This window comes from Oncorhynchus nerka, linkage group LG2 (genome assembly GCF_034236695.1).
Source record: "Oncorhynchus nerka isolate Pitt River linkage group LG2, Oner_Uvic_2.0, whole genome shotgun sequence".
In the NCBI taxonomy this organism is placed as follows: Eukaryota; Metazoa; Chordata; class Actinopteri; order Salmoniformes; family Salmonidae; genus Oncorhynchus; species Oncorhynchus nerka.
Window position 1 is genome coordinate 42,242,692 of NC_088397.1, and position 21,419 is coordinate 42,264,110.

Below are 21,419 nucleotides of genomic sequence, written 5' to 3' on the forward strand. Positions count from 1 at the left end.
GGTAGCAGTGCCATTCAGGAGCCCTCTCTCCTCACAAGCTCAGCCCTGTCTGGCTGAACTAAAATGGCCTCAGGAATGTTAATTTGAATTGGAGAGGAAGAGTTCTCAGGAGACTGGACAGACTGTACTGCTCAGAGATACAGTACTGACAGGCCACAGACAGTACAGAGTGGATTGGAGTGCCCTGCTCAGAGCTGCAGTATTTACAGCCTACAGACACAAATGACTGACAATAGACAGTATAGGGTAGGCTACAGACAGACACAGCTAGTACTGGGGGGTCTGGACTGGACAGAGTGTACTACTCAGCCAACAACAAAAACGGTTAGCTACTCTTTCTGATACATAAAACGCAACATTGATCATTCTCCTCTACATACAAACCACAAGAAAACACTGCCCCAGAATACAGTAACCTACACTGTGTAAAAGGTCTTCTGACCATTCCAAAATGCTGTCAATTACGTAACCTGGTTTTCCAATGCCACAGGGCAAGAGAATGTCAGTAAGGAAGTCAGGTCAACATACTATCATCATAATTGATGTAACAAATCTGTAGTCATTTTAGATTGAGATGGCAACAGGAAGGCTATGGCATGGCAAGGGAGGGACACGAATGAAATATTGTTTGTTGATGGTTGTAGATTAGGTCTACCGCAAGTCGTGCTTAGACCAACTGTCAAGTCAAACTAGCGCAACTGTCAAGTTTGACCCGGTTTAAATAGTGCAACAGTCAAGTCAGCGTGTGTGTACTGTATGTATGAGAGCTGAGAAGGCAGTTATTAGGTCTCAAAAGGGCCTGTTGTCTACTCCTACTTCCTTATTAGTGAGAGGAACAGGTCCACTAAAAGACACTTAGTTTCTACAGGAGGTAATAATAGGGAGAGAACAAGGGGAAAGCAGACCAATACTACAGTTCCACTTTTATTCTTATGCTCTTAGGGTCTGAATCAGGGTGGAGTTAAGCGCCAGCTACTCTGAATTTTGCGTAAATAATTCAAAGGATGTCGATGGGAGACTTCTGATAAAATTCAGAGTCAAGTATGTCGATCTCAAGTCAAAAATCAGGGATGCAAACTGGTGATTCGCTTTTTTTTTTGCACTGAATCCCAGCTAACTTTAAAATGCACATTTATAGTGACTTTTAGGCTGGGTTCCTTCTTGAAATTCAGGTTTCAACTGTGTACTAATTAATAACAAAGAACATAATCTACATGATCAGTCTCTGTGTGTAAAATAAAAAGTGGTTCATGTAAACCTAACTCACAGCTACAAATTTTAAGGAAAGCAATCCAACGTTATTTGTTGCCTAGACTTTATTGCAAATGATAATCAAGTACAAAGAACAAACAATACATGAATATTATAAAGACTGTTAGCCATGACAGTCTTTATAATAGAACGCTTGTGACCACACTAAATATTGCACTTAAAGTAGAAATAGAATGAAACAAACAGGCATTGTATTTTTGCTCTATTATAGTGGCTAGGATATTAACAGACGTCGATCAAGTGCACAAAGCTACATGTGTACAAAAATAACCTTCACTGAGTACATTTAAAAATGTAAAATAAATCGCCCCTAAAAGCACACAAGTGTTACAGTAGGTCAAGTTCAACACTCCAAAAGCAATCTCTTTGGGCTACACTGCGCGTTATTACATTGTACACTTTTGCCTGTGTATATCTGTTCTACAATGTGCCAGCAGAGCATGATACACTTTGTTGGCATAATTGATTGATCCATTTCAGGCATAGTAAACCTGACATACCCCTTTTTTATCCACTGTATTGAGAAAGTGTGTGGTTTCACCTCTATAGTGGCATCCAGCTTAAGCCAGCCCCAGCTCCAACTACACTTGATCCTTGAATCCACTTGTTTTTAAAAGCAACACCTCATTTCCCCCTAATTCCCTCATTCTGAAAATTAACCACAGAGGGAAAACATTAGTTCATAGATAGCTAATTAACAAACAAACTAACTAGTGAATATTTCACACAGATTGCCAGGTTCCAGAGAGCAACTAATGTTATAGCTTGAGGAACGGGAAGTCGTCGTATACCAGTTAATACTACACAGCTAAATTGGTTCCTCGAGATAACGTTACCTCATCTGACATTGTAAGGTTAGCTAGCTGTCCGACTTTGTTAACCAGCTAATATTCATACGATCAACTCAATTATTTGATCCGCTAAGTTAGCTAATGTTGCTCAACATTTCTCTGGCTAGCTAACAGGCAATTCGATCCAGCTAGCAAGAAACTTAACAATGCTAACAATTCTTGTTCCACCACACGTGCTCCTTCACCTCCATCTCTCAAAATGCCAGTTGTTTTTCGGTTACAGCTCATGAAGTACGCTTCATAACCGCCGTCTCTAGGCTTCTCAACTACATCTTTGTTGTCATACAGGGGGAAGCGCTGCTGTAACATACTGACCACACCGCTTGCATTGCAAAATAAATGAACTCATACATGTTATTCAATCATTGCACCCACACTGCTCGCACGCGTCTGGGTAGCCAGGCACTAAAATATAACTTGGTTCTTTTTGTGATGCTTGACGCGCTGCAAGTCCCGCTTTTCCTATCTCCTCATGGTTTTTTAGAGCATATACCCACGTGGGTGATTGAAAGATGAACTGAGGTCCACACTCCAGTCCAGTTGGTGGTGGTAATGCACCTTAAAGTTTGTTACCAACCGCCATATAAAGTACAAAGAAGAAGAAGAAGCCTGAAGGAGAAGAGATTACTAGAAACAAACTGTTTACCCTTGTATCTGTGGATTAATTGTCAGAATAGAGGACCTTGCCCATTTCAGGTGAAATAACAACCCAATGTTTATATCCCAGGACAAATTAGCTAGCAACAGCAAGCTAGCTAAATTGCCATAAATGTTTAATGTTTTTTGACGTGTCCCTATGTTAATATAGTTGCTTCAGAGTTTGTGTTGGTATTTCAACCTGCGTGTCCTGATCGCGTCTGGTCTGGGTGGACAAAAATCAACATAGGCGACCCGGTCTAGTCAGCATGTAACTGGCAAACAGTTTTTCCACTCTTCGCCGTCTTTCCAGAGCGCACGCTGATGCTGTAACACCCAAGATGGCTGTCTATTCAGTCACATGCTGCATTCTGTTATGTGAACGATTGGCAGAGCCCAGGCTCGAGCCTTGGATATGTCCAGTATTGCTCCAAATGTGCATGACTTGTTCGCTTTCAGCCAGTAGTGACCAAACACAAACTTTCCTCATCAGATCTACACGAATCACGTAGGTTCCCTATTTTGGATTCAAAATGGCGAATTTCGTCAAAAGGTGACTAGTTTGCATCCCTGCAAAATACCTCCCAAAATGAGCTTTGCCTGTTTTCACATACTTCCCTTTAGCGGTCCTCCTCTGTTGTAATGTAATGATGGTGATACGAGAGACATGGCGAGCAGTGCTGGTGAACCAACCAAGCAAAATCACAGTGTCCAAATGGATCTGGGATCCAGAAGGTCTTTTTAAAACATCACTTAGAGGCTTTTTACACACTGCTAGTTAGATGTAAACAGAGCTGTGCTTAGTGCAGTGGGTGTTGACATTGTCATGTGAGCTTGTGGATGCAGCAGAGAAGACAGGAACCACAGAGATGAGACAAAAAAAAAGTTAAAATAGCTGGCTGGAGATTTTCCTCCAAAATATCTATCTCAGGATTTTCAGGGCGATGTTAAAATGTGGATATACTGCATATTTGATAGCCACGTCTTTTTCATCTCCTGTCTAATTCCCATCAACATGTAGCCCTGTCACGAGGCTGTAAAGAGACAAAAAAGCTAAATCAGTCCCTCCCAATATCAACACAGAACAGCCATCAGTCCCAGATACAGCAGGTTCAGAGCAATTTCGCAGCCTTCACGTACTATCACTGGGAGCGAGACAAGGTCTCAGGGCCTCAGCTCTCGTGACGATTGCTTGGAGTGTAAATGGTGAACAGACAGGAAGCACCTCATCTGTAGCTTCAATAGGGACTGAGTTAGTACAACGTGTAACCTTGACAAGGATGGTTCTGGTCTGAACTGTAATGGACATAGGAAGCGTCATGGCAACCCATGGATAAGCAGTAGAAAAGAGGACAGTCCACACATACGTAAAAAGACTTGTGTTTTACTTAATTATATGAGAACACACACACACACCACAAACACAGTACTGTTATGTTCACATTAGTGAACTGACTGACTGACTACAGGGTAAACGGGATGATGCTGTGGTTGTATCACACACACAGAGATCATCCCTGCAGTACACTGAAAACCAAACATTAAGCCAAAGTTCAAACCATCATCAAAGCAATCTCATTACTGTAGCTAGGCTATGTAGGCTCTGTGGCTACTGGCCAGGCCCTCTAGCTCTCTGCACTCAATAGCTAGGCTAAGCACCAAGTAGTCACCCTCAAGTCTCATTTCTTTTCTGAGAAAGCAGTGTAAGTGATTACTCATTATGGGGGAATTTTTTAGACTTTATTAGCAACTTTACTCTCTCGCTTTCTCTCCTTCTCCCTGCCCCAGTCTGTCGATTCCAATTTGTAAGTCGCTCTGGATAAGAGCGTCTGCTAAATGACTTAAATGTAAATGTAAATGTCCTTTGCATTTTTCTCCCTCCCCCTCTGTCTCTCCCCATCCACCTCTCCCCCTCCTCTCTTTTTACCTACAACCTTCTGCTTGCTCTCGCTCTCCCTCCCTGTCACTGAGTAGCAGTTTAGGAGCAGAGCAGAGGGACAGCCCAGATTAAGAGAACCCGACAATCCTCAATTAGCCAGCTGCCACAGAGACTGATTGACTGGGTCTCACTCTGTCACGTCACACACACTGTACGCGGTTTACACTCTAGTCAACCAACACATACATCTTTAAAAAAAATTAAAAAAAATGTTGTACAGCGACGCCTTATTACCATCAGTTCCCGAGTAAAGATTTGTTAACATCATGCTTGCACCATTAATAAAAAGTGAAAACTTTCTAACCCAAACAGTTCAAAAGATCTGACCCATATCACCTGCCAAAGGTTGTTTGTTTCTTTACCACGGGTTGGGGGAGGCACATTTTACATTCATAAACCATGTCGCTCGTTCTAAAACTACTTGCGGGCTGCATTTGTTTACACCTTGTAACATTTCGGGTGACTGAAACAAAAGAAAATGGATCACTTATTCAGGAGCTCAATGATCACAGCAATGAATGAATGAGAAATGTCTTGCATGTTGTCACCACACACTTGACGCTCCTTAGAGACTGTGTACAATGTTCAATGCAATGCATCTCAATAGGATATATGTTTCTACATTATGTTAAAGCGGCACAACATTTTTAAAAAGGAACTTTCATTTCAATGACCGGTATTGCAATCAACATTTTAGATTTTTATAGTACACCCCACCGCAGCACTAGCACTGCAATACACACCACACACACAACAGCTCAGCTCAGCCCACAGGCAATCTGGATATGCTCAGAAGAGTTCCAGCTCAACTGTAATCACATTTAAAATGACATCGATGTGCAACTGTTGAGAGTTTGTTTATTGGTGCACAAGACTAGAAGGGAGACAATAAGTGGTGGCCTGGCAAGCAGCCCACTCACCTCAAGTTGTGGATTATAAACAACAAATCATAATGCTTTTAGTTCAGTTCTACACACCACCAGTTCTCTATTTCTGGAACCATGAAAAGTGTACTGTTTTAATCCGGAATAAAATAAGGCAGTAACATAACAAAATGTGGAAAAAGGGTAAGGGGTTCGAATACTTTGCAAAGGCACTGTATACAAATCTAACAAAACATTCCAGAACAGAAATATCCCATGTGTTCCAATGCCTCTGCATTCTAAATGTATCACAGCTAGAACACTAATGTGAAAAAAAAAATATATATATATATATATATATGTGTGACTGAAATCATTCATGCTAATGTGGAGCATACATGAGTAAAAAAAAACAATTTTACTCCTCCACAGTCCGAATATAGAAAGAGCCTCAGGCCATTTTAATGCCAACCGAAGGTTGACAAAAAACAAATCTCATTTGAAGATGCAGAAGGCAGTTATCATGTAATATAAAGCCACAGAAGATTGGATGAAACATACAACAGGTATGCTTTCATGTCACCATAGTTTATTGACTGAAAGGACAGAACAGCAGCACCTGCTTGGTAGAATCTGTAGTTACGCCTAAAAAGCAGACTCTGGTCAAATGTAGTGTACTATACAGGGAAAAGGGTGCCATTTTGGATGAAATCGGTTAGTTACAGAAAGTCATCAACACTTTCTGAACAACTGGGCAGTATTACTCATTAAATAAATCAAATGTAGCAGCATCATACCGGCTGGGCTTCATCTGTAGTTTAATAACGACATCTATTGAAATCTAATGATAGAGCCTGGTATGATTTGGTTGGAGTGGAATATGCACTTTTTAGAGTTACTGTAGAGAGAAAAATACAATATAATACTAATACTGCTTTTTACTACATCACCCCTTCAGGAAACATTAAATGGTTTCTCATTGACCCTGTCTTTTTCAGTACTGTTTAGGGTGCTCTGATGGTGAAATGATCTGTATGTGTGTGTGTGTCCTTTCCTCCTACCTTCGTCAGGGTCGTTCCGTGCCGAGGCCTCTAATAGCGCCACATTAGCTGCAAACGATACATGTTGTTTGGCCTCCATGGCTGCGGCATGATTGGTGTTCCTCCTCTTGTCCGCCTTGCGCTTCTTGTTCTGCATCTCCTTCTCATAGACTGCCCATCTCTTCAGCTGCTGCGTGCGGCGCTTCTGGGCAGCCCTTAGTCGCTCCAGGCTAGGCACCTTATCCAACTGCTGCAGTTCATTCAGAAGCTCCAGGTGGTTGGCCATGGTGGGGACAGGTGGGACCAGGGCTCAAAGGGGGACCAGGGGTTGTAGACTGGTACTAGCGTGGGGGGCTGCACCTTCGGCTGTAGTAGCCAACTCCCATCATCATCATCCTCACCACCAGGACAGTTGTGACTAGACCACCCGCTGGGGAGACAGAGAGAGATTGATGACATTAGTACAAAAGAGAACGCTTTCTTGAACTCCGTAACCCATGAACTTGGAACTAAGAGACTAAGAAAATACTTTTAACAGTATACAGTAGTAAATGCCACAAATACTTCTCGATTCCTTGTTGTTTCAGCAGGTTTAATGCCCGACTTATATTGTTTCCTTTGATTTGAGCGTCCTTCTCTCAACGGTAGTCTGTTACATCATACTGTAGTGCACACTCACTAGACAGTACCCACCTCACTAGAGAGAGTACCCACCTCACTAGAGAGAGTACCCACCTCACTAGAGAGAGTACACACCTCACTAGAGAGAGTACACACCTCACTAGAGAGAGTACACATCTCACTAGAGAGAGTACACACCTCACTAGAGAGAGTGCACACCTCACTAGAGAGAGTATACACCTCACTAGAGAGAGTATACACCTCACTAGAGAGTATACACCTCACTCTCTACTGTCCCAGTCCCAAGACAGGCAGTCAACAACACTAGTTAATGGGTACAAAAATAGACACTACTTACATTATTTTTTTATTTTTTATTTCACCTTTATTTAACCAGGTAGGCTAGTTGAGAACAAGTTCTCATTTACAACTGCGACCTGGCCAAGATAAAGCAAAGCAGTGTGAACAGACAGCAACACAGAGCTACACATGGAGTAAACAATAAACAAGTCAATAACACAGTATAATTTTTATTTATTTATTTTTTATAAAAAGAGAGTCTATATACATTGTGTGCAAAAGGCATGAGGAGGTAGGCGAATAATTACAATTTAGTAAATTAACACTGGAGTGATAAATGATCAGATGGTCATGTGCAGGTAGAGATACTGGTGTGCAAAATAGCAGAAAAGTAAATAAATACAGTATGGGGATGAGGTAGGTAAATTGGGTGGGCTATTTACCGATGGACTATGTACAGCTGCAGCGATTGGTTAGCTGCTCAGATAGCAGATGTTTAAAGTTGGTGAGGGAGATAAGTCTCCAACGATTTTTGCAATTCATTCCAGTCACAGGCAGCAGAGAACTGGAAGGAAAGGCGGCCAAATGAGGTGCTGGCTTTACAGATGATCAATGAGATAGACCTGCTGGAGCGTGTGCTACGGGTGGGCGTTTCCATCGTGACCAGTGAACTGAGATAAGGCGGAGCTTTACCTAGCATGGACTTGTAGATGACCTGGAGCCAGTGGGTCTGGCGACGAATATGTAGCGAGGGCCAGCCGACTAGAGCATACAGGTCGCAGTGGTGGGTGCTATAAGGTGCTTTAGTAACAAAGCAGGTGGAACTGTGACAAACTGCATCCAGTTTGCTGAGTAGAGTATGGGAAGCCATTTTGTAGATGACATCGCCGAAGTCGAGGATCGGTAGGATAGTCAGTTTTACTAGGGTAAGTTTGGCGGCGTGAGTGAAGGAGGCCTTGTTGCGAAATAGAAAGCCGATTCTAGATTTGATTTTGGATTGGAGATGTTTGATATGAGTCTGGAAGGAGAGTTTACAGTCTAGCCAGACACCTAGGTACTTATAGATGTCCACATATTCTAGGTCGGAACCATCCAGGGTGGTGATGCTGGTCAGGCGTGCGGGTGCAGGCAGCGAACGGTTGAAAAGCATGCATTTGGTTTTACTAGCGTTTAAGAGCAGTTGGAGGCCACGCAAGTAGTGTTGTATGGCATTGAAGCTCATTTGGAGGTTACATTTACATTACATTTACATTTAAGTCATTTAGCAGACGCTCTTATCCAGAGCGACTTACAAACTGTACTTCCTCAGTGGTAGGGAGGCGAGCAGGCCAGAGGTGGATGAACGCAGTGCCCTTGTTTGGGTGTAGGGCCTGATCAGAGCCTGGAGGTACTGAGGTGCCGTTCCCCTCACAGCTCCGTAGGCAAGCACCATGGTCTTGTAGCGGATGCGAGCTTCAACTGGAAGCCAGTGGAGAGAGCGGAGGAGCGGGGTGACGTGAGAGAACTTGGGAAGGTTGAACACCAGACGGGCTGCGGCGTTCTGGATGAGTTGTAGGGGTTTAATGGCACAGGCAGGGAGCCCAGCCAACAGCGAGTTGCAGTAATCCAGACGGGAGATGACAAGTGCCTGGATTAGGACCTGCGCTGCTTCCTGTGTGAGGCAGGGTCGTACTCTGCGGATGTTGTAGAGCATGAACCTACAAGAACGGGCCACCGCCTTGATGTTAGTTGAGAACGACAGGGTGTTGTCCAGGATCACGCCAAGGTTCTTAGCGCTCTGGGAGGAGGACACAATGGAGTTGTCAACCGTGATGGCGAGATCATGGAATGGGCAGTCCTTCCCGGGAGGAAGAGCAGCTCCGTCTTGCCGAGGTTCAGCTTGAGGTGGTGATCCGTCATCCACACTGATATGTCTGCCAGACATGCAGAGATGCGTTTCGCCACCTGGTCATCAGAAGGGGAAAGGAGAAGATTAATTGTGTGTCGTCTGCATAGCAATGATAGGAGAGACCATGTGAGGTTATGACAGAGCCAAGTGACTTGGTGTATAGCGAGAATAGGAGAGGGCCTAGAACAGAGCCCTGGGGGACGCCAGTGGTGAGAGCGTGGTGAGGAGACGGATTCTCGCCACGCCACCTGGTAGGAGCGACCTGTCAGGTAGGACGCAATCCAAGCGTGGGCCGCGCCGGAGATGCCCAACTCGGAGAGGGTGGAGAGGAGGATCTGATGGTTCACAGTATCGAAGGCAGCCGATAGGTCTAGAAGGATGAGAGCAGAGGAGAGAGAGTTAGCTTTAGCAGTGCGGAGGGCCTCCGTGATACAGAGAAGAGCAGTCTCAGTTGAATGACTAGTCTTGAAACCTGACTGATTTGGATCAAGAAGGTCATTCTGAGAGAGATAGCGGGAGAGCTGGCCAAGGACGGCACGTTCAAGAGTTTTGGAGAGAAAAGAAAGAAGGGATACTGGTCTGTAGTTGTTGACATCGGAGGGATCGAGTGTAGGTTTTTTCAGAAGGGGTGCAACTCTCGCTCTCTTGAAGACGGAAGGGACGTAGCCAGCGGTCAGGGATGAGTTGATGAGCGAGGTGAGGTAAGGGAGAAGGTCTCCGGAAATGGTCTGGAGAAGAGAGGAGGGAATAGGGTCAAGCGGGCAGGTTGTTGGGCGGCCGGCCGTCACAAGACGCGAGATTTCATCTGGAGAGAGAGGGGAGAAAGAGGTCAGAGCACAGGGTAGGGCAGTGTGAGCAGAACCAGCGGTGTCGTTGTCGTCGACCTTCTTTTCAAAATGGTTGACGAAGTCATCTGCAGAGAGGGAGGAGGGGGGGGAGGGGGAGGAGGATTCAGGAGGGAGGAGAAGGTGGCAAAGAGCTTCCTAGGGTTAGAGGCAGATGCTTGGAATTTAGAGTGGTAGAAAGTGGCTTTAGCAGCAGAGACAGAAGAGGAAAATGTAGAGAGGAGGGAGTGAAAGGATGCCAGGTCCGCAGGGAGGCGAGTTTTCCTCCATTTCCGCTCGGAAATAGGTTAGATAGCACAGTGTCCAAGGAAGGGCCAGAAGTATACAGAATGGTGTCGTCTGCGTAGAGGTGGATCAGGGAATCACCCGCAGCAAGAGCAACATCATTGATATATACAGAGAAAAGAGTCGGCCTGAGAATTTAACCCTGTGGCACCCCCATAGAGACTGCCAGAGGACCGGACAACATGCCCCCCGATTTGACACACTGAACTCTGTCTGCAAAGTAGTTGGTGAAACACTACTAGTGTTCAAACATTCAAAATCAACAATTCCTTCTTACTGTATTTAAAACAGTACCAAAACAAAATATCCAGAAAAAATGCAAATAAAATCTTCGTCAGGTTTTTACTCGACCACGTTTTCCAAAAACTCTTAAATATCTAAAGAAAGAATGGGGTGTCAGCTATGACATGGCATCTTGAGTTTGAAAAGATCTATTTTGGATATTGAATTACAGTATGTATGTAAAGTGAATTTACACCCGGTAACAAAATGACATCATGGGTCCCTGATCTGTACTACAGAGAAATGCATAATTCTGGATATGAATGTCATTCTCCTCATGTTTCACAAGTCTGGTAATCACAGTGCAACACAGTTGAGTACAGTACAATACAGCAGAGTAGGTTAGAGTATAGTTCAGTACAATATACCACGTTATTGAAACATACGTCTATGATAGCTTTGAGATTTGGTCCAGTTGGGTCCGTCTGTAGACGTTAAGGTCAAGTTTCAAATACTTTTCAACATCTATGGACATCCGGTGCTCAGTGGGTGAGGATGCGGGTTAAAGTAAATAGAAAGTGAAGAGGCTCATGGGTACGTGTCAGTAAGAGTTGGGCTAGGGGACATTAACTGGAGAGAGGGTGAGAGAGGAGGAGGGGTTATCCAGACTCACTGTTTTAACACTCTTGGTTTGACCACCAGACAACTGAGAAAAAAAACAGTTATATGCCAGTGGAAGTGAGGACAGTAGCAGGTGGCCCAACTGTGGTTTGTGACTATGATTTCCCATTGCAGCCCAATTCAGCTGCAGTAATTCCATCTCAGATTTTTTGTTACTTTAGGTAATGGAATTACAAGTTTTAATTTCATAAACAAAATTGATATCAGTAAAAATCCCTATAATTAATTGATGTCTACCTTTTCTTGTTACGTCTGTGAACTTGCATTATCCTTCCTCCTCACATGGGGGAGAAATTTGAAAATATATTGAAGACTTGTGGGTTTTTAGTAACGTAATTACAAGGCAATGTTTTTAAACATACAGAAGGCAAATCATTTCTCAAACTAAATATAAGTGTTGACATTCGTTGGACGGGGTCTTTACGTCGACATTGTGTTTCGATGCATTTCTGATACCTTAAGACTTTCTGGTAAATATATTTTCTAAAATACCTATTTTCCATCGGTTTCTCTAGAAAGCAAAGCCTTTACTTATGCCTAATTTTTAAGATGGAGAATGGTGGAAAAATATAGATCTATGCCTTCAATTCCCAAAAGTATAAACTCTTAGCTTTCATTTGACACCCAATTTGATATGCTCCTATGAACTTAACATGTTGGTACTCATGGGTCCTTTTTGATGGAAATGCCCAGAAGCCCTTTGGTTTTGTAGTAACCAGCTCTGTGATAAGTAGACTTACTAATAACCAGCCTCAGACTTCCGGCTGCTGCAAGCTCAACAACAAACCAATATATGATGTGTCTAACTATAGCAACTGGCGCATAACAGAGAATAGATGCCTCAATACATCAAAAGATGGGGAAATTTGTTTACTTATTATTTCCTCTGCTCGATGCAATTTTGTCTGAACTTTCCATTTGTGAGCAAAATCATACCCTGGCCGTTGTTAATTTCTCTGGTGTGCCGTTGAAACCAGACGACTGTCAGATGTCAGCCTCAGAACATTCATTCGACTCCAGTAACCACATCCTGACCTGAACCATACTCATCCACAGTATGTCTCACTCCCTCACTGACTGACTGTTCACCCACAACACACTATCAGTCAGGGGGATGGTTGTGACTGTCAATTCAACTCAGAACCCGATCTTGCATGCACTGGCCACGAATACTCGATTAACAGTCTGTCATGAGAGACTGGCTGCTGTAATATAAAATGGCACACATGGTCAAAACGGCATCATCGGATAGACTACGTATCCTCAAAAAGGCTATACAATATCTGTATGGGAAATCATACCGAGGCACGGACTTGGACATCCTCTAACTAGCCATGGTGTGACAGTGGTCGGGCATAAGCAATGACTCAAAAAGGTAAAAGGCACAAGGCACAGGAGCGTGGTGCAAACAAGGAGGCTTTAATGAAGAAAAAAGCCAATTCAATTCTGGCTCTTTCAGACCTCTACAGGGTCAGACTTTAAAACGTTGAAAACAGAAGCATGAAGTCGACAGGACTCGTCAAAAGCTTAAAAGCTCCAAATCATTTCGGTCGTACTCGTACTATACCTCACGTGACATGCACTTTCCAAAACACTCTCCCCTTGAAGTCTTTAGGCAATTTGAGTGCTGCCATACCCTCTTAAGGAACAGTGCTCAGCTGGAGGTCATTCCCCTAGCAACCATTCCTCATGCTGGCTATACTTGACCCTGCTGTACCACACATGGTTTATGATCAATATGAGCATCAGTTTCCCATTGGGGATTCATCTAGTTAGTATCATCTCTCATAGAGGCCAAACACAAATCTGTATATTAAGAGGCCTATATTTTCCACAGGAGTTTCCATCTAGAAAACAACCCCCGTTCAAGCCGCTACTGCACAGAACCCTTCTGCGGCTGAAACCCGTGCAACCAACCTAGCTCTCTCACAACACGGACAGGAAGACGGCTGTAACCCAATTCTTCTCGACTGTCATCTTGAGTGTGCAAGGTCAGTGGCAACAAACTTCAGAAAGAGAAAGAATAGTGTATGCGCGCACTCTCTAAAAGCAGGCAAGTGTAATTCCTCCAACCATCCTTTCTCAAATCCGACGACTGTGCTTTGCCAGATAGAGGTCGGTGGAGATAAGGGATACCAACCATTTTGGAAGATAATAGAACACAAAACAGTCAGACATGGTTCCATGTCTTGGCTTGTCAATCACTTTTCAATAACCATCAAATGATAAAGCCTGAAATCAAGTGGTGATGTTGTCTTTGTGCCAACCTTTAAAACACAGTCACAGTTCTTCTGTAAGTGATGAGGGAGAAACGGAACAGAAGGCATTCATTTTACAGCACAGTGATTTAACCAAGACGCCAAACTGGGAAATAGAAACGCACTGATGCAGTTTAATCTGTGCTAGATTTCTATATTTTAAGGCACAGAAGAAAGTCCCAATGGATATGGCTCAGGAGACTACTGGGGTGTGTGTGGACACGGTTTCCTATACTTGTGAGTACCAGAAGTCCTCACAAGAATAGTAAACCAACTCAAATTCAGAGACTTGTAAAAAAAAAAAAAAAAAAATGTTATTTTGGGGTTAGGAGTTAAGGTTAGGGAAAATGGGATTTTTAATGAAAATCAATTATTGGTCCCCAAAAAGTCCTCACAAGTATAGTAAGACACAGCAGTGTGTGTGTGTGTGTGTGTGTTCTCAACTGGGCTGTTCAACAGATTTCCCCTCAAGTGGTTAACTGTTCTACCACAGGGGAAAATCATGTTGATGCATAATGCAGTAACTAACTAACACACACACACACACACACACACACACACACACACACACACACACACACACACACACACACACACAGCTGTGAGTTTCCTCTTAAGGATGTTAACAAGGCCTGAAACATGTCTTGTAAAGTTGGCTGGAGGTATTAGCAGGCGAAGCGGGCAGTAAAGTGAATTAGCGTCTCTCATGATGTGTGACAAATAAGAAAATGTCCACTGTTTGTTCTGCTCAGTCTGAAAGCTAAATAGCGTCAACACAGGGGATGAGGGCCTGCCTCTGATCAAATCACAGGGAGAGTAATCACATTACCTACAGTGATTCACACACACACACACCACACCTGCTGTACTTTAACTGCTGCTGCCAGTCATACACCCTTCTGTTTCTCCTTGCCCTATATCAAACTAGACAGTGATAGTGTGTGCACATTCTACAAACATCAGAGAAATGGTTCCGGAGAGAGTTTTACACTTTTAACCCAGAATTCTGATCTCAAACAGAGGACCGTTTGGGCTTACCCGGTCATTGATCAGGACGGTCCAAATCAATCACAGATTTAAAGCCAGAACAGATCGGATAACCATGTGTATGTGACAAATAAAATGTGATATGATAAGCTCAATAAGGCAGCAGATTTCAGCGTTACCAGAATCGGCTCACAAGAAAAGCAGATTATTTAATGAATCTGTTTCATCTCATGTATGTCAGATATTCAAATGAGAGATGCTTTCAAATATTGTCAAAATATTACAAACTGAGCTATCTGGACACACTGCCAGTTTTTTTTTGTCCTGCAGTGTCATTGTGGTCCACTCTTACTGATCACCACTGCTAGGCTAGTTCAAGTCCACTCCTACTGTACCGAGCAGCACATGTAGTGGTTCAAATACCTGCCGTCTGTCCTCCTCTCTAATATCGCTGTTATGCGGTCGACAGACGTCTACGTCGCTCGCAACAGATTTTTGCGCAGCGCCAAATCCATGACTGAACTGGAGAGTTCACTGGGACGCCGTGGGGGCAGTGTTGTGTGGGCAATGAAGCTGCGCTGCTTGGTTCCTTGATCCGATATACATAGGCTATGCATCAAAGTACCATTTCTGCATTCATAACCAAATATAATCTCAGCGACTATTTAAACATTAAACCAAACATTGTAGCCTTAGAATCCCCATTAACTACGTGAAAAAGGTAAAGGTGTTTTTCCTCAGTGATATGACGACATTCTATTTTTAGCTGGTATGGGAGCAAATGCATGGAAGTAGCATATCAAATTGAGATAATGCTACAGGCTGCATAGGCAAGTATAAGAATATTTGCCAGGGCATATTATACGTAAGTATAAATCTGATTATTGCACACGCAGATGTGGGAACCTAAAAAGGAGTGCTAGCTTGCTATGTCTTTAGCCAGACTAAAGCCAGCTAGCTACTACTCGCAAGGGGAGATGGCGGTGACTCTTCCTTGCTTTCACCACAAGTGAGAAAACAAAAGAAAGCTGCTATCGCCCACCTTGTGAATGGAAGTCTAGGAAACACAGACTGGAGAGGGTATCATGTTACCAAAAGGTGACGGCTGCTCCAAAGCACTAGATCTTTGCCTTCCCACTCACCATGTGCCCTTTTGAGTGATGGTAAACTCAGCAAAAAAGAAACTTCTTCTCAATGTCAACTGCGTTTATTTTCAGGAAAATTAACATGTGTATATACATGCATGAACATAAGACTCAATAACGGAGACCTAAATTGAACAAGTTCCACAGAAGTGACTAACAGAAATAGAATAATGTGTCCCTGAACAAAAGTAACAGTCAGCATCTTGTGTAGCCACCAACTGCATTAAGTACTGCAGTGCATCTCCTCCTCATGGACTGCACCAGATTTCCCAGTTCTTGCTGTGAGATGTTACTCCACTCTTCCACCAAGGCACATGCAAGTTCCCAGACATTTCTTGGGGGAATAGCCCTAGCCCTCACCCTGAGATCCAACAGGTCTCAGACGTGCTCGATTGAGATCCGGGCTCTTCGCTGGCCATGGCAGAACACTGACATAACTGTTTTGTAGGAAATCACACACTGAATGAGTAGTATGGCTGGTGGCATTGTCTGCTGGAGGGTCATGTCAGGATGAGCCTGCAGGAAGGGTACCACATGGGGGATGAGGATGTCTTCCCTGTAACGCACAGCATTGAGATTGCTTGCAATGACAACAAGCTCAGTCCAATGATGCTGACACACCACCCCAGAACATGGACCCCCACCTCCAAATCAATCCTGCTCCAGAGTACAGGCCTCGTTGTAACGCTCATTCTTTAGACGATAAACACGAATCTGACCATCATCCCTGGTGAGACAAAACCGTGACTTGTCAGTGAAGAGCACTTTTTGCCAGTCCTGTCTGGGCCAGCGACGGTGGGTTTGTTCCAATATGCGACGCTGTTGCCGGTGATGTCTGGTGAGGACCTGCCTTACAACAGGCCTACAAGCCCTCAGTCCAGCCTCTGTCAGCCTATTGCGGACAGTCTGAGCACTGATGGAGGGATTGTGCGTTCCTGTGTAACTCGGGCAGTTGTTGTTGCCATCCTATACCTGTCCCGCAGGTGTGATGTTCGGATGTACCGATCCTGTGCTGGTGCTACACATGGTCTGCCACTGCGAGGACGATCAGCTCTCTGTCCTGTCTCCCTGTAGCGCTGTCTTAGGCATCTCACAGTACGGACATTGCAATTGATTGCTCTGACCACATCTGCACTCTGCATGCCTAAGGCACGTTCACGCAGAGAAGCAGGGACCCTGGGCACCTTTCTTTTGGTGTTTTTCAGAGACAGTAGAAAGGCCTCTTTAGTGTCCTAAGTTTTCATAACTGTGACCTTAATTGCCTACCGTCTGTTAGCTGTTCGTGTCTTAAAACCTCTTTGGGCTAGGGGGCAGTATTTTCACATTCGGATGAAAAGCGTGCCCAAAGTAAACTGCCTGATACTCAGGCCCAGAAGCTCGGATATGCATATCATTAGTCGATTTGGATAGAAAACACTCTGAAGTTTCTAAAACTGTATGAATAATGTCTGTGAGTATAACATAACTTATTTGGCACGCGAAACCCCGAGCACAATCCATCCAGGGGGAAAAAAATCGAGGTCAATGTGTTTATTAGTTTTCTATGGTAAGCCCTTTTTAATAGGAATCTGCTTGCAGTTCCTATGGCTTCCACTAGACGTCAACAGTCTAGAAATTGGTTGATGTTTTTCTTTTGAGAAATGTAGAAGTAGTCCTGTTCTTTCCATGTGTCACTCAGATGGACTCAAGTCTTTTGGTGCGTGCGACCTGGAACGCGCTTCACTTTGTTTTCATCCGGTATTGAACACAGTATATCCAGTCTTAAATTGTATCTATTATTTATGTTTTAGGGTACCTAAAGTTGGATTAGGAATGTTGTTTGAAATGTTTGGACCAAGTTTACAGGTAATTTATTAGATACTTTGTAGTCATGTTGGGCGAGTTGGAACCGGTGTATTTCTAAATCAAATGCGCCAAACAAATTGACATTTTGGAGATATAAAGAAGGAATTTATCGAACAAAGGGACCATTTGTCATGTTTCTGGGACATTTTGGAGTACCAACAGAAGAATATCTTCAAAGGTAAGGCATGAATTATATCGTTAAATCTGACACAGCGGCTGGATTAACAAGAAGTTAAGAATTATTGATGTATTACAAATGTATGTTTTGTGAATTTTTATTATAAGTATCTGTTTTTGAATTTGGCGCACTGCAATTTCACTGGATGTTGTCAAATCAATCCCGTTAATGGGATTCGGTTGGGAATTGGATATAAGGGATCCCTAAGAGGTTTTAACGACCGTTCCACAGCTGCATGTTTAATAATTGTTTATGGTTCATTGAACAAGCATTGGAAAAAGAGTTTAAACCCTGTAGTAGTTTGTATTTTTACAAATTATATTTGAAAGACAGGTTTCTGTTTCTTTTTTTGCTGAGTTTATATACCATTGCTCAAAAAAAATAAAAACAGCTCTCGTTTTTTTGTATACAGTTTTTGCCGTTGATCTGAACCCATTGCCCCCAAGTCGGCCTGACAACAAGTTTGCCACCCCCCACCCCTACCTCGTCCGTTGATCTGTACAGAACTCTTAAGCCTGGTTGGGGCTTTTTTCCCCTGGATGCCAAGAACGGAGATGGCAAGTGCCTAGTATCCAAACATGCATTGCTTGAGATGTGATCACCGGTCATGTGTATAAAGCAAGCTACCTAGTTTAAATATCAACACTACTGCCACAGCAGCATAACTTTATATATATATATAGTATATGGTGCTCAGCTATAAAAAAAAAATCAGTTATCAAAACGCAGAACTTTTTTCCAAATTAACTCCATAATATCGACTGAAACATGGTAAACGTTGTTTAGAATCAATCCTCAACGTGTTTTTCACATATCTCTTCGATGATATATCGTTCGTGGAAGTGTGCGTTCTCCTCTGAATCTCAATGGAAAATGCCTCCAGTTGAAGATTACGCACCAATTTAGACAAAGGACACCGGGCGGACCCCTGGCAAATGTAGTCTCTTATGGCCAATCTTCCAATGATATGCCTACAAATACGTCACAATGCTGCAGACACCTTGGACAAACGGCAGAAAGCTTAGGCTCGTTCATGGCACATTCACAGCCATATAAGGAGACAATGGAAAACAGAGCCTCAAAAATTCTGCTCATTTCCTGTTTGAGGTTTCATCTTGGTTTCGCCTGTAGCATGAGTTCTGTGGCACTCACAGATAATATCTTTGCGGTTTTGGAAACGTCAGAGTGTTTTCTTTCCAAAGCTGCCAATTATATGCATAGTCGAGCATCTTTTCGTGACAAAATATTGCGCTTAAAACGGGCACATTTTCTTTATCCAATAATGAAATACTGCCCCTAGAGTCTCAAGAGGTTAACAGACTTGCCTATTTAAATTAAGGTTAAGAACTAATTCTTATTTACAATGACGGCCTCCCCTAACCCGGTCTACGCTGGGCCAATTGTGCGCCGCCCTATGGGAATCTTGATCACGGCCGGTTGTGATACCCGTGTTCAAACCCGGGTCTGTAGTGACGGTTCTAGCACTGTGATGCAGTGCCTTTAGACTGCTGCGCCACTGGGTCACTTGAACATCATCAGTATTCTGTCTGGTTCGCTAATACGGGCAGCAGAGAGGAGAGGTTGGATCTAAAACGATCTGACCCAACTGCATTAACACAGGTAGTCTAGAGGTCGACTGATTAATCGGAATGGCCGATTAATTAGGGACGATTTCAAGTTTTCATAACAATCGGTAATCGGCATTTTTGGACACCGATCATGGCCGATTATATTACACTCCACGAGGAGACTGCGTGGCAGGCTGACTACCTGTTATGCGAGTGCAGCAAGGAGCCACGGTAAGGTGCTAGCTAGCATTAAACGGATCTTATAAAAAAACAGTCTTAACATAATCAGTAGTTAACTACACATGGTTGATGATATTACTAATTTATCTAGCTTGTCCTGCGTTGCATTTAATCGATACGGTGCCTGTTAATTTATCATCGAATCATAGCCTACTTCAGACGATTATTTAACAAGCACACTAGTGAAAAAAGCACTGTCGTTGCACCAATGTGTACCTAACCATAAACATCAACGCCTTTCTTAAAATCAAAACACAAGAATATACACCGCTCAAAAAATGAAAGGGGACACTAAAATAACACATCCTAGATCTGAATGAATGAAATATTCTTATTAAATACTTTTTGCTTTACATAGTTGAATGTGCTGACAACAAAATCACAAAAATGACCAATGGAAATCAAATTTATCAGCCCATGGAGGTCTGGATTTGGAGTCACATTCAAAATTAAAGTGGAAAACCACACTACAGGCTGATCCAACTTTGATGTAATGTCCTTAAAACAAGTCAAAATGAGGCTCAGTAGTGTGTGTGGCCTCCACGTGCCTGTATGACCTTCCTACAACGCCTGGGTATGCTCCTGATGAGGTGGCGGATGGTCTCCTGAGGGATCTCCTCCCAGATCTGGACTAAAGCATCCGCCAACTCCTGGACAGTCTGTGGTGCAACGTGGCGTTGGTGGATGGAGCGAGACATGATGTCCCAGATGTGCTCAATTGGATTCAGGTCTGGGGAACGCCGGGCCAGTTCATAGCATCAATGCCTTCCTCTTGCAGCAACTGCTGACACACTCCAGCCACATGAGGTCTAGCATTGTCTTGCATTAGGAGGAACCCAGGCCCAACCGCACCAGCATATGGTCTCACAAGGGGTCTGAGGGTCTCATCTCGGTACCTAATGGCAGTCAGGCTACCTCTGACGAGCACATGGAGGGCTGCGCGGCCCCCCAAAGAAATGCCACCCCACACCATGACTGACCCACCGCCAAACCGGTCATCCTGGAGGATGTTGCAGGCAGCAGAACATTCTCCACAGCGTCTCCAGACTGTCACATGTGCTCAGTGTGAACCTGCTTTCATCTGTGAAGAGCACAGGGTACCAGTGGCGAATTTGCCAATCTTGGTGTTCTCTGGCAATTGCCAAACGTCCTACACGGTGTTGGGCTGTAAGCACAACCCCCACCTGTGGACGTCGGGCCCTCAGAGTCTGTTTCTGACCATTTGAGCAGACACATGCACATGTGGCCTGCTGGAGGTCATTTTGCAGGGCGCTGGCAGTGCTCCTCCTGCTCCTCCTTGCACAAAGGTGGAGGTAGCCGTCCTGCTGCTGGGTTGTTGCCCTCCTACGGCCTCCTCCACGTCTCCTGATGTACTGGCCTGTCTCCTGGTAGCGCCTCCATGCTCTGGACACTACGCTGACAGACACAGCAAACCTTCTTGCCACAGCTCGCATAGATGTGCCATCCTGGATGAGCTGCACTACCTGAGCCACTTGTGTGGGTTGTAGACTCCATCTCATGCTACCACTAGAGTGAAAGCACCGCCAGCACTCAAAAGTGACCAAAACATCAGTCAGGAAGCATAGGAACTGAGAAGTTGTCTGTGGTCACCACCTGCAGAACCACTCCTTTATTGGGGGTGTCTTGCTAATTGCCTATCATTTCCACCTGTTGTCTATTCCATTTGCACAACAGCATGTGAAATGTATTGTCAATCAGTGTTGTTTGATTTCAATGTAGCAGTTTGTGCTGCCT

General features: G+C 43.9%; 1 protein-coding gene across 1 annotated transcript in view; it reads right to left on the reverse strand.

Annotated features, from left to right (window-relative positions):
- LOC115135419 (protein phosphatase 1 regulatory inhibitor subunit 16B) overlaps nt 1-21,419 on the reverse strand; it is a 140,529-nt gene that overhangs the window by 80,340 nt on the left and 38,770 nt on the right. The window contains exon 2 of the mRNA XM_029670101.2: nt 6,623-7,031. Coding sequence (XP_029525961.1) covers nt 6,623-6,887 — 265 coding nt within the window. The 5' untranslated portion in view covers nt 6,888-7,031. The remainder of the gene's footprint in view (nt 1-6,622; nt 7,032-21,419) is intronic.